The sequence below is a fragment of the Bombyx mori genome, chromosome 15, assembly GCF_030269925.1.
Source record: "Bombyx mori chromosome 15, ASM3026992v2".
Lineage (NCBI taxonomy): Eukaryota > Metazoa > Arthropoda > Insecta > Lepidoptera > Bombycidae > Bombyx > Bombyx mori.
Genome location: NC_085121.1, coordinates 14133117 through 14151296, shown reverse-complemented (window position 1 = coordinate 14151296; position 18180 = coordinate 14133117). Strand labels below are relative to the sequence as shown.

The 18180-nt window shown below is 44.7% G+C and overlaps 2 protein-coding genes across 2 annotated transcripts in view; one reads left to right on the top strand and one right to left on the bottom strand.

Annotated features, from left to right (window-relative positions):
- Positions 1 to 890: 890 nt before the first annotated feature.
- On the top strand, positions 891 to 10641 carry LOC134200266 (mucin-5AC-like). The gene is made up of 2 exons (XM_062672812.1): positions 891 to 3297; positions 10569 to 10641. The coding sequence occupies exons 1-2, from the start codon at positions 1115 to 1117 to the stop codon at positions 10639 to 10641; spliced, it is 2256 nt and encodes a 751-aa protein (XP_062528796.1). The 5' UTR covers positions 891 to 1114.
- Positions 10642 to 12139: 1498 nt separating this feature from the next.
- LOC101742966 (alpha-1D adrenergic receptor) overlaps positions 12140 to 18180 on the bottom strand; it is a 106218-nt gene continuing 100177 nt past the window's right edge. The window contains exon 10 of the mRNA XM_012697319.4: positions 12140 to 17176. Within this exon, the coding sequence (XP_012552773.2) occupies positions 16984 to 17176 (193 nt within the window). The 3' untranslated portion in view covers positions 12140 to 16983. The remainder of the gene's footprint in view (positions 17177 to 18180) is intronic.

Here is an 18180-nt window from a genome sequence, read left to right as displayed (position 1 = left end):
AGTAGTTTGTAGTGCCGTCTCGCTCTAAGCGAATAACAACGAGTTGCAATTATATACAGACTGCACATTCAATTCATATCTTTTTCAATTCTACCCTCTTATACATTAATATTTTCAATCCATCCAAATAAACAGTTTCACACCGTAATTTAAAATCTGGCATACCGATCGGCAGTACTAAGCTGTCCCTGTCGATATTCATCGCATACTCATCGTTTATATGGTGCACGGTTGTTGGCTGCGGTTTTCGGTCGTGTTGCCCTGTTAAATAGCATTTTGTGTCACTTGATTGAAACTTTTAACTTTATTACTTATTATTTTTCCTAACCTAGTAGTGTTTGGTGTAGTACTGAGTGGGAAGGGGAGTTCGTACCTGGCGGTTGTGGATCGCTCGGCCGTTGAACTCTGGGCTTCCAGATCCAGAACTTGTGTTTCTGGATTTTCAAACCCGGTGCGATCCGGCCCTGCGACCTTGCCGTCTTGGTTGCACCCTTACTACTACTATTAAAGGATATAAATAGTATTGAATTCATCTTTTATCTTTTATTTTATTTTATTATTTTTATGTGATTGTCATTCATTAGATATCAATATAAATTCTTTCATTTAAACTTAACTTTCTTTAATGATTTAGTTAGTAATTATTAATTAATACCAGTGGTAGGCGCTGATGGCCGCAACCGCCTCCGTATTGTAGTTTGTTGTCGTGTTGTAACATTATCCGTACATGATTATTCGTTAGCGTATATAAACACTCAATTTTTAGTTATTAATTATATTAATTCTAATTTTGTTCTCCTAATTCCTTTTTCTTATTGTCAGTTGTTAATTGTTAATTTTGATTTTGATTTTGATTATTTTGATTATTTTTCTAGCTAATTTAAGTTGAACATAGCTCTTACCGATAACTATAGATATTAGATACTATAGTAATATAGTACCTTTTCTAAAATTCACCTTTCCTTCTCTCTCTATTTTAATAACTTGGCAGTAACTGATAGGGTCAGCAATAGTTTACCTGTCAACCGGTAAAGAACCTTGTTAGACAGTTTTGTTTGACTTGCTAGTGAGAGTGCTCTTGATGTCCGCGTGACCGACTTAGGATAGCCAAATCATGTCTGGTGGGGCTTCTCCCCCCATCGTCAGCACACCCGGCCCGTCCCGGAAGGGACGTCAAGCAATGGACGAACTATACGCCCGTCGCCCAATCCCACGAACCCGACCGGTCCCGATGGACCCCGGTAAGGACGATTCGGCCGGACCTTCGGTCTCGGCCCGGGTCTCCCAGGGGATCGGACCGGGGGAAGGTTCCCTTCCCTTGTCGACCGATCACCCTGGGACTCCTCGGCCGAGAAAGAAGGCCAGGTCTGAGTCCGACCGAGGCTCATCGGAGGACCACGACAAACGACCGCGACTAGGTCCCTCCTCTAAATCGGAAGGAGAGGATAGCGAGGCCACGTCCTCCTCCCCCTCCTCCTCCCAATCTTCCACTCCAGACTCATCACGATCCTCATCCCCTACTGGGAGTCCCATCCCAGCAGTCAAACCTGTTCCCAAACCGAGGGCCCCCGTCAGGACAGGGGTAGCCCCACGCCTACTTAGATCCCCTCCCCGATCCCCCTCCCCTACCATTTCCCCTATCCCGGTGGATTCGACTCGAGGTGCCCCCGCCCTAAGCGGCACGGCGGGCAATCTGGACTCTACCAGATATATGGACCTCGAGTCCACCAAAGCCCAACAACCCATCCCCTCTACGTCCTACGCGACCATAGCCGCATCACAACCCCCAGTAGGTACACGCCCCAAGCCTACCCAACCGCAAGTTCCCCCACCCCCGAGGCCGAGGGGTCGGGCCCAGGAGGAGCTCCGCCGTCATCCACCTATCATGGTGGAGGCTCTCTCGAACTGGTCTCGCCATATGGCGGCCATTAGGGAGCGCCTCGGTAGGGCTCCTTCTGCCAGACCCCACGGCGCCGGTTTCCGCTTCCTGCCGTCATCGGCGGAGGAGTATAGGGTGATTCAGGACTACCTTTCGAGGGCCTCCGCCGCAGACAAAGCCATTAAATGGTTTTGTTATGCGCTGTCGGAGGAAATACCCTCGAAGGTGGCTGTCCGGGGTCTCCCTGCTGACACCGATGCGGCGGAAGTAACAAACGCCCTCAAGGAGCTGGGCTTTCCTGCCCGATATGCCCGGTGCATCCAGGCTAAGAGGGGGAGACAGGGCTGCGTATTTTTCGTGGCTCTGGACCACCTCTCTAAGGGTGACCTCGCCCGGCTGTATTCAGTTAACGAACTGTTATACTTGCCGGGGGTGACGGTCGAGGGATGGCGTCCAACCCGGGGGCCTGCGCAGTGTCACCGCTGCCAGGCCTTCGGGCACGCGTCCACGAACTGTCACCGTGCGGTCCGCTGCGTTCGATGTGCCGGCGAGCACATTGTGGCGGACTGCCCGAGGCCAAGGGATGGCCCATTATCCTGCGCTAATTGCGGGAAGGACCACGCCGCCACCGATCGGCGGTGTGTGGTATACCGCAAGAGGGCCAGGATGATGGGAGTAACCATCCCCCCTCCTGTTCCACCGGTGCCTCGGCCCAGGAATGTCCCAGCTCCAGTAGCTGCTCCTGTGTCCGCACCCATCCCCAAGGGGAAGGGGAAGGGGAAAGGGAAATCCTCCCAAACCCCAGCCCCTCTCCCTCCTAGTACCCTTCCGTCTGCCTCGGTAGTGGAGGCTATGCCGTCAGCGGCCACGCTGATGGCACAGGCAAACCCGCCGAGGCGAACAAACAAGCCTGTCCCTACTCCTCGTGGTCGAGCTTCCTCTACTACCACAACAGTAAGCAAGCCAGCGCCTCTCACTCAGAACATCCAGAGCACGTCCACAGTCAACAGAAAGAGGGAGAAAAATAGGAAGAAAAAGCTAAACAGGAAATTAAGAAAAATGAAAGAAAAAGAGGCAAATACTAACAACCCACCCATTACGACCGAGCCAGTTGTGCCGGACCTTCAAACCACCCAAGCTGAGGCAATGTCTACTACTGAGGCCTCACACATCGACCAACCTTCGACTAATGAAGGCCCGGTATTATCCGAGGCCCATCAAAGCGCGCCACCTTACACTAGTCAGCCTCCTCTTCCCCCCCGCCCTCAGCGCGAGCAGCGCAGCGGTCGGCAGGCCTCACAACCTGCCGGCTTTGCTGCATGGCTCCTCGCGCTCTGGGAGAAATTGTCTGAGGTGATCTCCGGAATTACCCGCGAGATCGCCTCAGGAGCTAGCCCTTTCGGGGCTCTCCTGTCGGGGTTCTACCGAATGATTGCGCAGTTCAATGGCTAGCCAGGAACTGAGCTGTGAGGTTGTGCTCCTGGGCGAGACCAAGCTACGTCCTCGGGATGTGTTCAGGATTCCAAACTACTTCATGTACCGACGTGACGAGGTGAGTCCTGCCGGGACGCCGTTCAGGGGCACTGCGGCGCTCGTCAGGCGAGACGTGGTGCATGATCAGTTGGATTTGCTGGCCTTCACATCGACAAGGCACTGTACGACCTGGGTACCCCCCATTTCCCTATCCTGGTCACACTGGGAATGGGGCTTACCCGGGTTGCGACCTCGCCCCTACGACCGAAGGTCGACTGGGAGCTCTTTAAGAGACTCCTAGTCGACCTTCCCGTAATTCAGGACCCCAACACCCCTGAGGGGGTCGACAACGCGGCAGTCCGCCTTGTCGACTCCATCAGGGGAGCGATCGACCAGGCGACGACTCTTGTGCCCAGCGGCGGGCCCAGAGGTATACTCCCGGCCCATCTGAAAGCGATTGATCTGAAGCTCCCTTGCACGCCAGACCACCTGATGGTCAGGCGCTACCAAGGGAGCTACTGGAACCCCCGGCTATGGTAAGATAGTCGGCTTAACCGGAGTGATATGGGAGTGCTCATAATGAGTGCCCCCATGGGACTGAGCTGTCCACACTCTTCATCTCCCCCCACACTGTTGGGGTGCCCCCCTATGGGGACCCACTTCTACCGCCCGTTTGGGTGGACCACTCCCCCTTAAGGGGAGTGATTTACGTCGGTCCCTCCCCGCGACGGTCTTCCCCTTCTGGGGAGCCCTTAGCGGGTGAGCGCCAAACTAGTGCCGCGGCTCCCCCTCTGACTTGTAGAGGTGGGGCCGCGGCATGGGGCCGGTGGCGGGCCCCACGGTGCTGACTGTTGTCCCGCTTTGTATAATGTAAATAGTTTAGTTAATAGTTAGTATAGTAGTTTAGTTTTAGTTAGTTAGTTAGCAGTAAGAAAAAAAAAAAAAAAAGAAAAAAAAAACAAGCAGAGGACAGCAGCCGGCGCCGGGGTGACTCCTCCGCGGGCATCAATCCGTCGCTTAAGATCAAGCCCATCGTATTATGTTTATGTATATATTTTTGTCGATGTGGAGTGCGCCGAACGCGCATACGAACAGCCCCCCCTAATCCCGTCTTGCAAACACTTCACCCCTGCCCTGTGTGGCAGGGAGCTTCGTTCCGGGCAGTGGGGTTTGCCCCGAGGCCCGTTCCGTGCCCCCGAAAGGGGGTACGACGACCCTTCTTCTCTTCTTAAACGCCCACTTTGTTAAAAAATAATGAAGATATCGGCCCATTCTGTAACATATACATAAGTACTCAAATCGCGAACTGAATGCCATAATCCATTTCGATAGAAACGCAGATTATTCTCATTAGAGTTTCTAGAATAGTTTATCTAAATCTCCTACAATATAATGCTCTTATGATTATCTCAATAAAGACTAAATTTCAATCGCGTCCTTACATAAAATAAATATTCAATTACCGACCTATTTTACTTTTGCACTTTATATTCTTATTAATGTACAAGCATTAGTCAGTAGCTTGCTCGGAAATTATGTTAGCGTTCACTTTGTGCTAATTAGACTGCAATCTGTTTGCACTCTGCGCTATTTATTATACTAAGTGTAGACTAATTTACAGAGTATCTATCTACGCTGGACAAGATACTTACTCATCGTCTTTTCCTACCTACTGATAGCTAAGGGGCTATACCAGCTACACGCAGACGCGTAGGTGAGCTCACAGGCTCAACCGAAGGTAACTTGCTTATAATGGCCCCAGCAAGAGAATTGCTTCACGAGACGACCTGAGGGGCTAAGGCCATGTGGTGCACTTACTTCTCCTTGGTATGCCGCGCACAACAGGTAACAAAATTGTTGAAGAGCGACCGATAGACGATATATTTAAGTTTTGGTCCAGCAGGGACGTATTCTGAACAATTTGTATTAGAATATTCTGAAGAATCAACGGCACCGCCTATAACGACCTCACGGACTGCCGCACCGTGACGGTTGGCGTTCGATGAACGCCTCCACGGTCTCTGGCTTTAACATCTTCGGCTACCGAATCTCACATATTCGGGACGCTCCCAAAGACGCGGGAACCTCGAATGAGGCTCGACATTAGGTGAAAAAAAACATGGTTTTCCCAAAGAAGTAGGTATATAGCTAATTTTAACATTACTGTATACATTATCACATTAATACAATAAGAATATTCCTGTCATATACGATATACTCGACAATAACGATATCCAATATTGAAAAGGACATTTGATCCCTATTAATTATACGCTTACCTTCCTTATAAGTCTTATCTATTAGATCACGCAATATTGGGTTATCGTAATTACTGTGGGCCATTTTCCTCTTTCAGATCGCATTAAGGACGCCGTCTTGAGCTAATTAGTGCAAATGCACTCCGACCAATGGTTACCAACCTCTTGCAAAGTGGCTCTCGTGTGGTTTGGTTAAAAGCTCGAATGCTCTAGCGTGGAGCTTTCAGAAAGGGAGTTAATCAACTTTCGTGCCTAACATCTGAGTTCCGATCTAGCTCTGCTTTTATAGATGTTGTTTTTTTCCGCAAGATCTAATAAATGAGATTTTGGGTAAATCAATGGTCCTAAACTAAGATCGTTTTTTCTGTTCCGGATAGCAGGCAAACTATACGATCAGCCATAGAATTGTAAACCGAAGTTCTATAATCTTATGAATAATTGAATAGTTTTAAAACTAATTTTACTGTCATTATATTAATATATTTTTCTTTTTTTTTTGCTTTCATAGATATCTAAGTTTGTATACCAACGTGTAAGTTCTAATTTTCCGAAAACCAAACCGATGAAATTGCACACAAATCTTCCAAAGTAGCTTCGAAACTGCCCAAGGATTTTGGCGAATGGCTTCCAGCGTTTCCTGGGGGTGGTTGATCCTTAACGTCTGGCAGTTCCAAACTTGTTTGTTCATTTAATATTGTTTACTCACTTACCTTGTTTTAGTACTCGAGTTTCGAACAAGAGTTGACACAAAAGTTGACTTTTACCATTCAAGAACTATTTCGGTTGCCTTTTGAATATAAATTGTTCCGCAGGGCTATTATTAGTCTCCACAGCCTCAACTCGACATACAGAAAAGGACTCTTTTCATATTTTTCTACGATTTTTTTTTTTTTTTTTTTTATGATTGAAGGATTACTGGTGGCCCGGAGGCCTTTCCAGTTTCACCAGGACAGGTGGGCGAGCAAAGGCTCAGCCAGGAGGGGTGGGATTTGCTAACAGCTACCCGAGCGCCTCCGAAGGAGACCTAACAACTCAAGAGTAGCTGCTTCGCGAATGAATCTACTACCGGATCGGAATCGCGACCCGCTGAGAAGATCCGGCGAGAAACTCAGCGAGCTGATTCATGGGTTAGGTTGCACGGCGAACTCTTTGTCGAGTTCGACGAGTACGGTTACCGAGGTCCCTAAGCCTGCTCCTAGAGCTGAAGGCGTCTAGTGCAAAGGTTATTGGATCTGATGGATCTGTAAGGACGTGTCTGGGGCGTCGACGGTGACTGGCTCCTGCATGATTAGGATTCGGGGAGTAGTCAGCGGCGGCTACGATAAGGCGATTATCATGACGCATAGCCTTATCGAAGTACCGTTCCGACGCTGACTTCATGTATTTCTGTATAGATTCGAGGCCCAGGTCGTCGTGTAGGTCAACGTTCCTCACGAACCACGGAGCTCCGACGGCTAACCTGCAAAAGCGGGATTGTAGAGATTGAAGGGTGTCTATGTGTGTGCGGGCCGCATGAGCGAACACCACACTCCCGTAAGTCATGACGGGCCTTATGCAAGTTTTGTAAAGTGTCACCTTGTTCCGAAGGGACATTTTACTCCGCTTACAGATCATGGGGTAGAGTCTACCGAGAATAAACGCGGCACGGTCACGAACTGATTTTATATGCGGGCGGAATGTCATCGATGCATCCAGGGTAACGCCCAGGTACTTGACCTTCCTGGCCCAGGGTATGGATTGACTAAAGAGAGTAATCGGGGGTGTGAGATTCCTCCTCCTAATACGGGAGGAAATCCGTGTGGAGCTTCCCCTCTGAAATAGCACCGCAGTACTTTTCGCTGGGTTGATGTCTATGCGCCATTTTCGGAACCACTGTCCTAGGGCTAGGGCTGCGCTCTGAAGCTTCTTCGCGATTAGGGACTTGTTTCTACTGGAATAGTAAACAGTCGTGTCGTCGGCGAATAAAGCTAAATGGGTCGGCGGCGACCGGGGAATATCGTTAACGAATAAGCTAAATAGGAGGGGTGAGAGGACAGAGCCTTGCGGGACTCCAGCTGTAAGAGGTCGTGGGGAGGAGCGGGTTCCCTCGACTCGATATCGAAAAGAGCGGTTCGACAAGAAGTCCCGTATGATGAGCACGAGACTATCCGGCACACCCATATTGAATAGTTTGAAAATCAAACCGTTGTGCCAGACTTTGTCGAACGCTTTTGCGACGTCGAAGAAGAGAGCTCCCGTGTATAACGCTTTTGGTCGATTAAGCCCCACAAGAATGTGCTCCGTGAGGCGGTGCACCTGTTGAACGCATGAGTGATTTGTACGGAATCCGAATTGTTCATCGATGAGAATGCCCTTGGATGAGACGAAGTCTCTGAGGCGTTTGTAGAGCAGACGCTCATACAGTTTGCCTAGAGACATGAGGAGGCTGATCGGGCGGTAGCTCGTCGGATGATTTTTTGGTTTACCGGGTTTATGTATGCCGATAACGTCCGCTTCTTTCCACACCGCGGGAAAGATGCAGTTCGCCATAGCGGCATTGAAAATAGATGCCAACATCACGATGAGTTGGACGGGTAGAAGTTTAATAACGCGGTTGGATATACCGTCGGAACCGGGAGCCTTGCGAGGACGTAGGTCTTTGATCAAGTCTTTAACTTCCATCGGGGTGACGGGTGGTAACGCATCCGAGGGTGGCAAGGAGGCTCTGCGTTCTACCTCACTGTCTACTAATTCTACATGGACAGGGTCCACGGATTGAGTGCTGGGCGTACACTGGGTTTGCAATGTATCGGCCAGCAGCTCCGCTTTTTCGTCATCATCGAACGCCGTGAGTCGGCCTGAGGGGCCTACGAGGGGGGGCATAGTTACTACCGTATCCGATTTGAGAGTACGAGCTAAGCGGTAGTAAGACCTTTGGGAGGGCGCGAGTCCTTCTAAGAAATCAGACCATCTGGCATCTCGGACTTCGGCGATGCGAGACTTTACGTCGCGTTGTAGGGCACGCATTCGAATACGATTTTCCGCGGTAGGATACCTGTCGTAGGCGCGTATCGAAGCGTTCTTAGCTCTAAGGAGTTCCCTAATATCGTCGGACAATTTGAAGCGGTGAAGGAAGTCCTCCGCTACAACTTGTTTCGATGATCTATCTAATGTCGAGGTGATGTGTGACGTTAAGATGTCTATGGCTTCAGCGGTATCCTGAGGAGACGGGGTAGAGTCCGGGTTAAACGGGAGCGATGGTGGATCAGATTCAGCCAGGCTGATGCCCAGCGTGTGCCAATCAACCACAGTCCTCGTGACGGGAACGGAATCGGGAGCGCGACCGAGCTTCATAACGACGGGACGGTGGTCTGAATCTAACTCTGAAACTACTTCGATCGAGTGTAAGCGCAGAGTTACGTTTTTTAATAACGCTATGTCGAGTATATCCGGGCGATGCGCGATATTTAGCGGGTAGTGAGTCGGGGTTAGCGGAGCGACGATATCGAAGGCGAGATCATCGACTAACGCATCAAGCCGCCTGCCATTCGGGGTTGTGGTGTGTGAGTTCCACCTGATGTGTTTACAATTTAGGTCGCCCGCCAGAATGACAGAGCTCCCCATGCCGAGCAGCGCCTCGATATCACTGCTTAGAACGATCTTATCCGGTGGAAGATAAACGGACGCGATAACGATCGGCGCGTGTCCCGTCAGTGAGATTCGGCACACTGATACTTCGATATTAGCGAGCGCGGGAGGATCGAGCGGGACGCAATGCAGGGCTCTTCTATAGTAAATGACGGTACCACCACCACGAGCAGAGAGCCTGTCGTTCCTGACCATGTTATAGTTCGCGATTTTAGGGTCACGGCGCGCGGGCTTAAGTAGGGTCTCCTGCACTAAAAAGATATCAATTTGATGGTCACGCAAAAAGTCAGAAACCTGATCACGTTGATTTGCGAGACCATAAGCGTTAAAAAATCCTATCGTTACGGATAGGGGCTTTATTCTACTTATATACGCCATTGATTACCGGCGGAGTGAGGGGAGGACGTACGTATTTAATGACGCGTATACGTCGGCGTATTCTTGCACAACGGCGATAAAGTGTTGTGCAGTGGAGGCAGCGCGAATGGCGTCGCCCAAAGCGTTAACGCGCTCAAAGTTGATCGACTGAAAAAAGTCGATCGCTAAAGCGAGATTGTCGGACGCGGTCGGAGGGCAAGTCGCGGGAGAGGGACGAGTCGCGGGGGCGGGACGAATCGCGGAGGAGGGAGTTGTAGCCGTGTTCATGTACGGCAGCGGTTTCGCCCAGGCCGAGACACTGGGCACCGGCGCCGGAACGAACGCTGACTTAGCCTGCGACACAGAGGGTGCCGAGGCTTTGATGTCTGGGCCGGGAGCTCGGAGGCGGTTTTGGCGGGCGACGCGGCGATTTATTTTCGGGGCTCGGGGGCATCCGCGGTAATTTGCGGGGTGACCCTGTGTTCGACACAGGACGCAGCTAGGCGGTTCCGTCGCGGTTTTTTGATCGCGAGTGCATAGGGCCGTGGCGTGATCGCCTAAGCACTTGACGCATCGGGGGCGCGCGTGACAGTTACGGGAAGAATGCCCGTATAATTGGCAGTTATGGCACTGGCTAGGTGTGCCTTTCTTGTGTGGGGTTTCGACTGCGATTCCGGAAAGGCTACAGACCGTTCGGATGTTAAATATTTGCTTACCCTCGGGGGTAGGCTGGAGGGCGACGAGAACCATATTATATGGCTCCCTTCCGCGGCCTGTGTGCATGCGGTGTACGGAGTTAACCGGTAGGCCTTGTTCGAACGATTTATTAGCAAAGTATTACTAACTATAAGAAAATGAAATATAGAACGCTTTGTGCTATGTTGGGTATGCTTATGCCTACCATCACGTAATGTATTGGCTGATTTGAATTAAATCCTTCTGTATGATTCTATTCATATTATGGAATCTTTCAGGTTTCTTGTAGTCAGCAACTTGGCTGTGCCCCTGACTTTGCTGATGTCCATTAATGGAGGTCGTCACTCTTGATCCGGTGGACAATATTATTATCTGCCAACAGCGACACTAACAAACAAATTTTTCACCAGCTTCAAGACATTTAATTAATTTGAAAATTTTCTCACATATCAAGGACAGATGATAATGCTTTGTTCTATTAGCCTCATTTATTGGTCAGGATCACAAGGAACAAAAAAATTTGGGTAGGTATTTAAACTAATATTGGCAACAAAGAAAACGCTTAGGGGATTCTTTTAATTTTTAAACCACATTTTTGAAACGAAGTTCTTTATGGGTACCCTAACCGGGAAAAAAGGACCGTAACGTAAGATTTTTATTATTTATGTATAGTCTTAGTATGATGGCTATACAGTGTCTAATGTATAGTCTACGTGATGACGGTTATTATTATTATTCATGTAAATAGCTGTTTCTTTGTATATTATTATTATTATATATTTTTGTAAGTCATTGTGAATAGAATAAAGATGATAACTTTGTAGTTTTTTTTTAATTGTTATCAATAAAAAGATCATAATAAAAAATGTATACCCGAATAATTATTTTCTTTATACCTCGAATAGAACTTAAAATTAATATTTTTATAATAAGGAACTTCGTTCCTATCCGGTGTCCCACGACACAACACATCTTTTTATATTATTTTATAAGATTCAACACGAAAACTCTACCATCCAAATGCGCAACTTTATCAGATGAATTACTTGTGGATTCTTTCTGCAGGATAAATGCCTAAACAAATAAAGTTGTCTGCACAAGGTTGAGTTATGCCTCCCAGAAATGAACACATTACACACATTAGGGTCACGCGCTCGACGATTTGTGGAAATATGTATTCGTGATATTATTTATTCGTTGAATTCTCGGTTCGTTAGTACGTAACACGATAAAAGTTCGAGAATAAAGCTGTTATCCCTTCGTTTCGCATCGACCTCGGGGTGGAACTAAAGAGCTTACAAAGGGCTTTGTGTAGTATAATGTAATGTAGAGTTTTTGAGGATATGTACACAGAATTTGTTTCGCTCATATTTATTTTGTACACGAAGCAATTATCGGTCGCAATTTGAATCTAACAGGTCCACATGGTTCAATGCAATCAAAAATTTTTACTTATGGTAGGACCTCTTATGAGTCCGCACGGGTAGGCACCACCGCCCCGCCTATTTCTGCCGTGAAGCAGTAATGCGTTTCGGTTTGCAGGGTGGGGCAGCCGTTGTAACTATACCTGAGACCTTAGAACTTATGTTTCAAGGTGGGTGGCGCATTTACGTTGTAGATGTATATGGGCTCCAGTAACCACTTAACACCAGGTGGGCTGGGAGCTCGTCCACCCATCTAAGCAATAAAAAAATAATACTTCATAGCATCTTTTTGTGTGGATTGATTAAGGTTAAATAATTTGTTTTCATTATTATCTCAGTGTACAGTAGAGCATACACAATCAATCAATCAATCAAGTCAAATACAATCATGATCGAAAAGAATTTGGATTAATTAAAAACATATATAGAGTTTTCATCACCATTTAATTACTACACATTCATATCTTTAATACACAAAAATATTTAATTGAACGTCTTTTGAATACTAAGTCTACTTAAGGTTAGATAAGACTATTTATGAATTTTTTTTTTTTTCCACTAATACGAATAAATTCATGAAACTTACAATTGTTTTTATGGTTTTTTTCTTCTTCGACAAGCTCACGGCTCACCTGGTCCTAACTCGTTACGAGAGTCCATAGACATCAACAACTCAAATGCCGTCACTCACCTTGAGATATGAGTTCTAAGGCTAAGTTCTAAGTATAGTACAGCCGCTGCCCCGGCAATTAAGTTGGACTGTTTCGCGGCGGAAATAGGCAATATGGTGGTACCTATCAATTGAGGCTCACAAGATCTACCACCAACAAAAAGGAGGCGCGTATACGTAGTGATGTCTATGGACTCCTTAATCTGTTTAACAGTATATCAAAGATGACGCTAGTGGCTATAAACAGGAATACTAAAAATACATGTAACTATAGTTGCGTTTTAGATTTTATTAAGAAAAAAACATTATCTGTGTTGTCATTTTGATTTTAATTATATACAATATTAATGTTTATAATATGTTTGTCTTCTATGTGATTTTAAGCCATACATTCGATTGTGATGAACCCCGGTACAGTTGTCTTGGGCATTACAGTGAAAGGAGAGGCAGCTTTGTAGGCAGCGGCTTGGCTCTGCCCCTGGCATTGCTGAAGTCCATGGGCGACGGTAACCACTCACCATCAGGTGAGCTGTATGCTCGTCTGTCTACAAGGGCAATAAAAAAGGATCAGTTATAGCGCAATCAACGCTATGTTCTTATTGACTAATCATCTAATTTTGTAAATCCGGAATATGAAGCTAATTTTATATCGAACACCAAAAGTTTTCAATTAAAAACTAAAAGACAGAGCGATTTCGTCTCAAATAAAAAAGCTATTTGGCCCAAAAAGACTTGTATTTTAAGCTAATGGCCGTGGTCGAACTTTTGGCGGCTTATTGAAACTTAATCTCGAGATCACAAACTTTTGTAGGCAGTTATTGAGTTTGGGCGCGACGTTTTCGTGGAATCTCGGAACATCGATTCAAGTTAATTGTCAGTTGAATGAAAATTTTATAACAATAATAAAATGTTTATCGTTAATATCGTTTTCTTTCTCTAACGTAGACGCTTTATCATTGTTTTAATGACTGAGTCGTTTTAAAACAAGTATGTTTTGTTTGCGAGAAATAATACTTTAAATACCAGATATACTGCGCGTAGATCGCATTGCACTAATCTGTTTGCAATTGAAGTTCACAAAAACAACATCTCACACTTTAATCCTATTGTTAGGATGGCACGACATTATAATGAGTTGGCAAGTAACAACACTAATCTTGATATATTTGAAAATAGTTTTTTTTATAAATATTGTAAATTAGTTAAACATTATTCTCAAATAATTAATATTGTCCAATTAATGATACATTAGATTAAATTTAATTAGATAGTAACTCACATGTGTGTGTGTGTGTATGTGTGTGTGTGTGTGTGTATATGTGTATTTTTTTTATTGCATTGATGAACGGACGAGCTCACATCCCACCTGGTGTTAAGTGGTTACTGGAGCCCATAGACATATACAACGTAAATGCGCCACCCACCTCGAGATATAAGTTCTAAGGTCTCAGTATAGTTACAACGGCTACCCCCACCCTTCGAACCGAAACGCATTACTGCTTCACGGCGGAAATAGGTGGAGTAGTGGTACCTACCCGTGCGGACTCCCAAGAGGTCCTACCACCAGTGACAAAGTATAAGTATATATATACAACAAGGTATTTAGGCATTTGTTCAGTTATAATTTTTCTGTATGCACGTGTTCTGAATTGCAATCCAGATTGTTATATTAAATATTTAAACTTATAATTTCTATAGTTGTGATTTGTTTTGCGCATCAATAAAGGAACAAAAAAATCGAGATCTGGAACAATCACAACGGTCTATGCGAATTCATCGCGAGTCTTACTGATGCGACCACGAACGCTTCGGCCGCTGTTCCGTTTCACAACCTGCCTGATTTTCAATAAAGGTCACAAAATTTCCTAATTACACGTTTGATAATTTTACAATAACAAAACAAAACAAACGGGAAAATGTACGTACATATTCGCGTAACTTCAAATTTCACGTCATAATAAATTCAGTGGGTACGCTACGTAAATCCTAACATTCTGAGGTAAATCACGTAAACGAAATATTGGCACGAAGAGGAGAATCTGGCAACACTTTATCCCCGTATTTACCAACCTTGATGCATCTCCGTTGAATATGTTTTTCTTTCTAGACCTTTTTTTTTAAGCTATTGCATAACTTTTATCGCGGGCCTTGAGCGCGGCGACCGAATCATGAAATTCCGTAACGAAAAAAACCTTACACCCCTCACTCCACCTGCCATGTAGCTCGCGTTCAACACAAGAAGCGCGTGGCGTGACGTCACACTGCATGCGCACCCTGAAAATCTGCCCATCTCTCTCTCTCGCGCGTAGCTTATGAGTGTGAAGGGGACAGTTAAGGTTTTGCTTTTATTAATGTTTAATATAGCGTGGTCTTGTTTTATTATTGTTTTAATATTAAATTATCATTGTCTTAGTATAATTGCATAAGTTGATAAAAAATGCTATGCAATAGTTTTACCACGGCAGTTCCCGAGTCCCACACGTTTTTTTTAAAAAAAACACATTACGAGCTGGAATCATTTAGAAGCCACTGGAGTCACTAAAATTTTATTTTTTTGAATGTCATACAAAATCACATTCTTTTCGTGCGGGCTATGTAGGTACGTGAACGGAAATAAAACAGCGTTACCAATATAATAGATATATAAAAAAAGACTATATTTTATGTTATGTCGCCAAACAATTGTCACAAGAAACATTAGGTCATAGAGCGGTTCGTCAATGAGATAAGCGTAATTACCCCAAAGTGCGAGACATTTATTTTTACAACAAATAGTTTTATCGGTAATAGGACGTCTTGTGAGTCCGCGCAGGTAAGTACCACCACCCGGCCTATTTCTGCCGTGAAGCAGTAATGCGTTTCGGTTTGAAGAGTGAGGCGGCCGTTGTAACTATACGTGTATTTCTTATTTATTGTATTCATAGCATTTACAATAAAGGTTCATGTACGTGTAGATTGAAGTAGGCCATAAGCTAAGAGTTTGTTGGACATACACATGTTTTTTTAAAGATTAGACTTCATATGTGAAGTAATCATTGTAGCTTAGATAGTTCTTGATCACCATCCTCGTCGAACCCATCGCTTGCAACGAAGGGCTCGACAAGCGAATTAACCCATAGACACAGCCCACTGAGTTTCTCGCTGGATCTTCTCAATGGGTCGCGTTTCCGATCCGGTGGTAGATTCTGCGAAGCACTGCTCTTGCTAGGGCCAGTGTTAGCAACACTCCGGTTTGAGCCCCGTGAGTTCACCTACACGTTAGGATGCAGCTGAAATAGCCTCTCAAGGCTATCAGCATAGGGAGGAAAAAAAAGTTAGTTCTGAACTCGCTCGTCTACTCGTGCTATTGATCTAAATGGGCACGACAATCCATTGAATTTCTCGCGGGATCTTATCAGTGGGTCGCGATTCTGATCTGATGGTAGATTCAGCGGAGCACTGCTCTTGCTAAGACACGTTCGGGCTGAGCCTCACTTACCCACCAGTCATAGTAAGGCCAGAATAGCCCGGTATGCTAACGGTAAGGTAGCCAAAAAAATGAGTACGGTTCAGCTGGTACCTGGATACCACAGTGGACCACACCACAGCGTCACCGACATTGGAGCATGAGGCCGAAGACGATATTGTTTCGTGTTACTGTTAATTCCGTATGCTAACACATTATTAATATGTAAGTTTATCTATTTGGATGTTTGCTACACAATCACGCCGAAATATTTAAAGGGATTTTGATAAAATGTGATATATGCTATAATAAAAAATTGGTTGTCCGTAAAATCAATTTACGAACGATAGTTTTACGTGATAACGTCATAAAGAGATATTAATGAAAAATTGTATAATTTTATGAATTGAATTGAATTATTATTTTATATATATTATAATTATTTTGTAATACAAAGGAGAGTTAGTTGAAAAATATAATTTTTTCCGAAAAATTAACGCTGGGCTCGTCATGTCTCTGTATCGTTTGCGCTGCGCTCTCGCATTATTTACACTTTATTATTTAGAATCTATAAATCGACTGCAAGTTAATAATCCAAAGAGTATCACAAGCTCAGAGTATAAGCACGCAACTATTTATCCCAGGAAAACGCAACTTCTTTTTAGTAATTCGGAATAAAACCGCGGGTGAAACCAAGACGAACATTTAGTATTGCATAAAACATGAATAACTAGTACCTATATTTGGGCAAGTAACTTATTTTAAACACTCTATATACTACTACTTAATTAATTATCTATTATAACTTACTAATACTGATAAAAGTTTAAAGTACTAAAAACAGAAATGCTTATAAGTTTAAAGTACTTCTACAGTTGCCGCTAAGGGAGCGTCAATCCATGGCACGCGACAAGAGAAACCTATTCATAACGATCGCAAAGTTTCCATCTACTTATAATTGTGAGATAATCTTCTAGAAAGTTCATCGTTCACTTAAAACAATCTTTTTTCCGGATGATTCTCGAATGAGTCGCTAAGCCGACGAATCTTATAGTGAGTAAAATTTGAATATAAATTTGGCACAAAACAATCACATTACTTGTATCTTTGGAGGAAAATACATGCAAAGATGAACGTAGCTTGTCATTCCGGTACTAATATCTCATATTGAATTCACCGAGCGGTGGATCCATCAGGACTGTTTCCGTTGTGTCCTGCGCAGCTGGTGTGGGAATGGGCAGCCCCGAAGGTCGCAGGGAGATGGCCAGAGGAAGTGCTGATCTTGCGCATAGCTGTGAAGCCCCACGGGTAGAACCAACTGAATGGTATCTGGTGCATCTACCACGTCTGTTGAAGAAAAATAAAATTATTCAACAATGTTAAACTTACTATTTTGAAAGCTTCAATAGCCACATAAGGAACGTTCGAGAGCAGATTAAATTGAATTAAAGAGTAGATAAGCTCACTTTATATTATACTAGCGGCCCGCTCCGGCTTCGCTTGGGTAGTAGCGCACGTGAAGTAAAGACTTGTAGGAGTTGTAGGTAATTTTTTTACACATTGGGTTACATTATTGGTGTTTCAGTAAGGATCCCTATTTTTTTGAAAACCCAATATATATATATATAGCCTATGTCACCCGGGGATAGTGTAGCTTGCCAACAGTGAAAGAATTTTTTAAATCGGTTCAGTAGTTTGGGAGCCAATTCAATACAAATGAAGGAATACGACAAAGGGAAAATCTTCCACCGAGCGGATGATATTTGCTCGGTAGACCGACGGTCCAAATGTTGTTGTTCGGAACTTGTATATATGCAAGCTTATCTTGAAAATGTCGTAAGCGAGATTCAGGCGTCTGTTAAATATCTTGTGTTCTGTGATGGCTACCGCCACACAAACAAACAATCAAATCTTTCTTCTTTATAATATTAGTATAGATAGTCACTGAGACCTAAAGTATAGACCTCATAATGTTAATGTCACCATACACTTGTAGATACAGCTCAAACAATAAGGCTTGCAAAATTACAAGTCTCTTTAGGAAGTATCGTATTTTGTATTAGCTATGAACTATCTACAGACCCTAAATGGTCTCTCTCGAGACACAGGTGAGATAAGTTTCGCGAGATATCGATTTTTCAATTCGTTTACTTTGGGTCTGACTCCGGAATTGTCCAGGGATTGTTTTATCAGGAGGTGCCAAGTTCGATTGGACTTAACATTTGGTAAAAAGTTTTTGTTTTAAACAAAACGAAATTTTTTTTGCACTGACTAATCGTTAGAGTTTTGCTGTCCATACCACTACTGCTTAAAGGCTTTCCTAATTTTACTTCACGTGCTCAATTTTACTT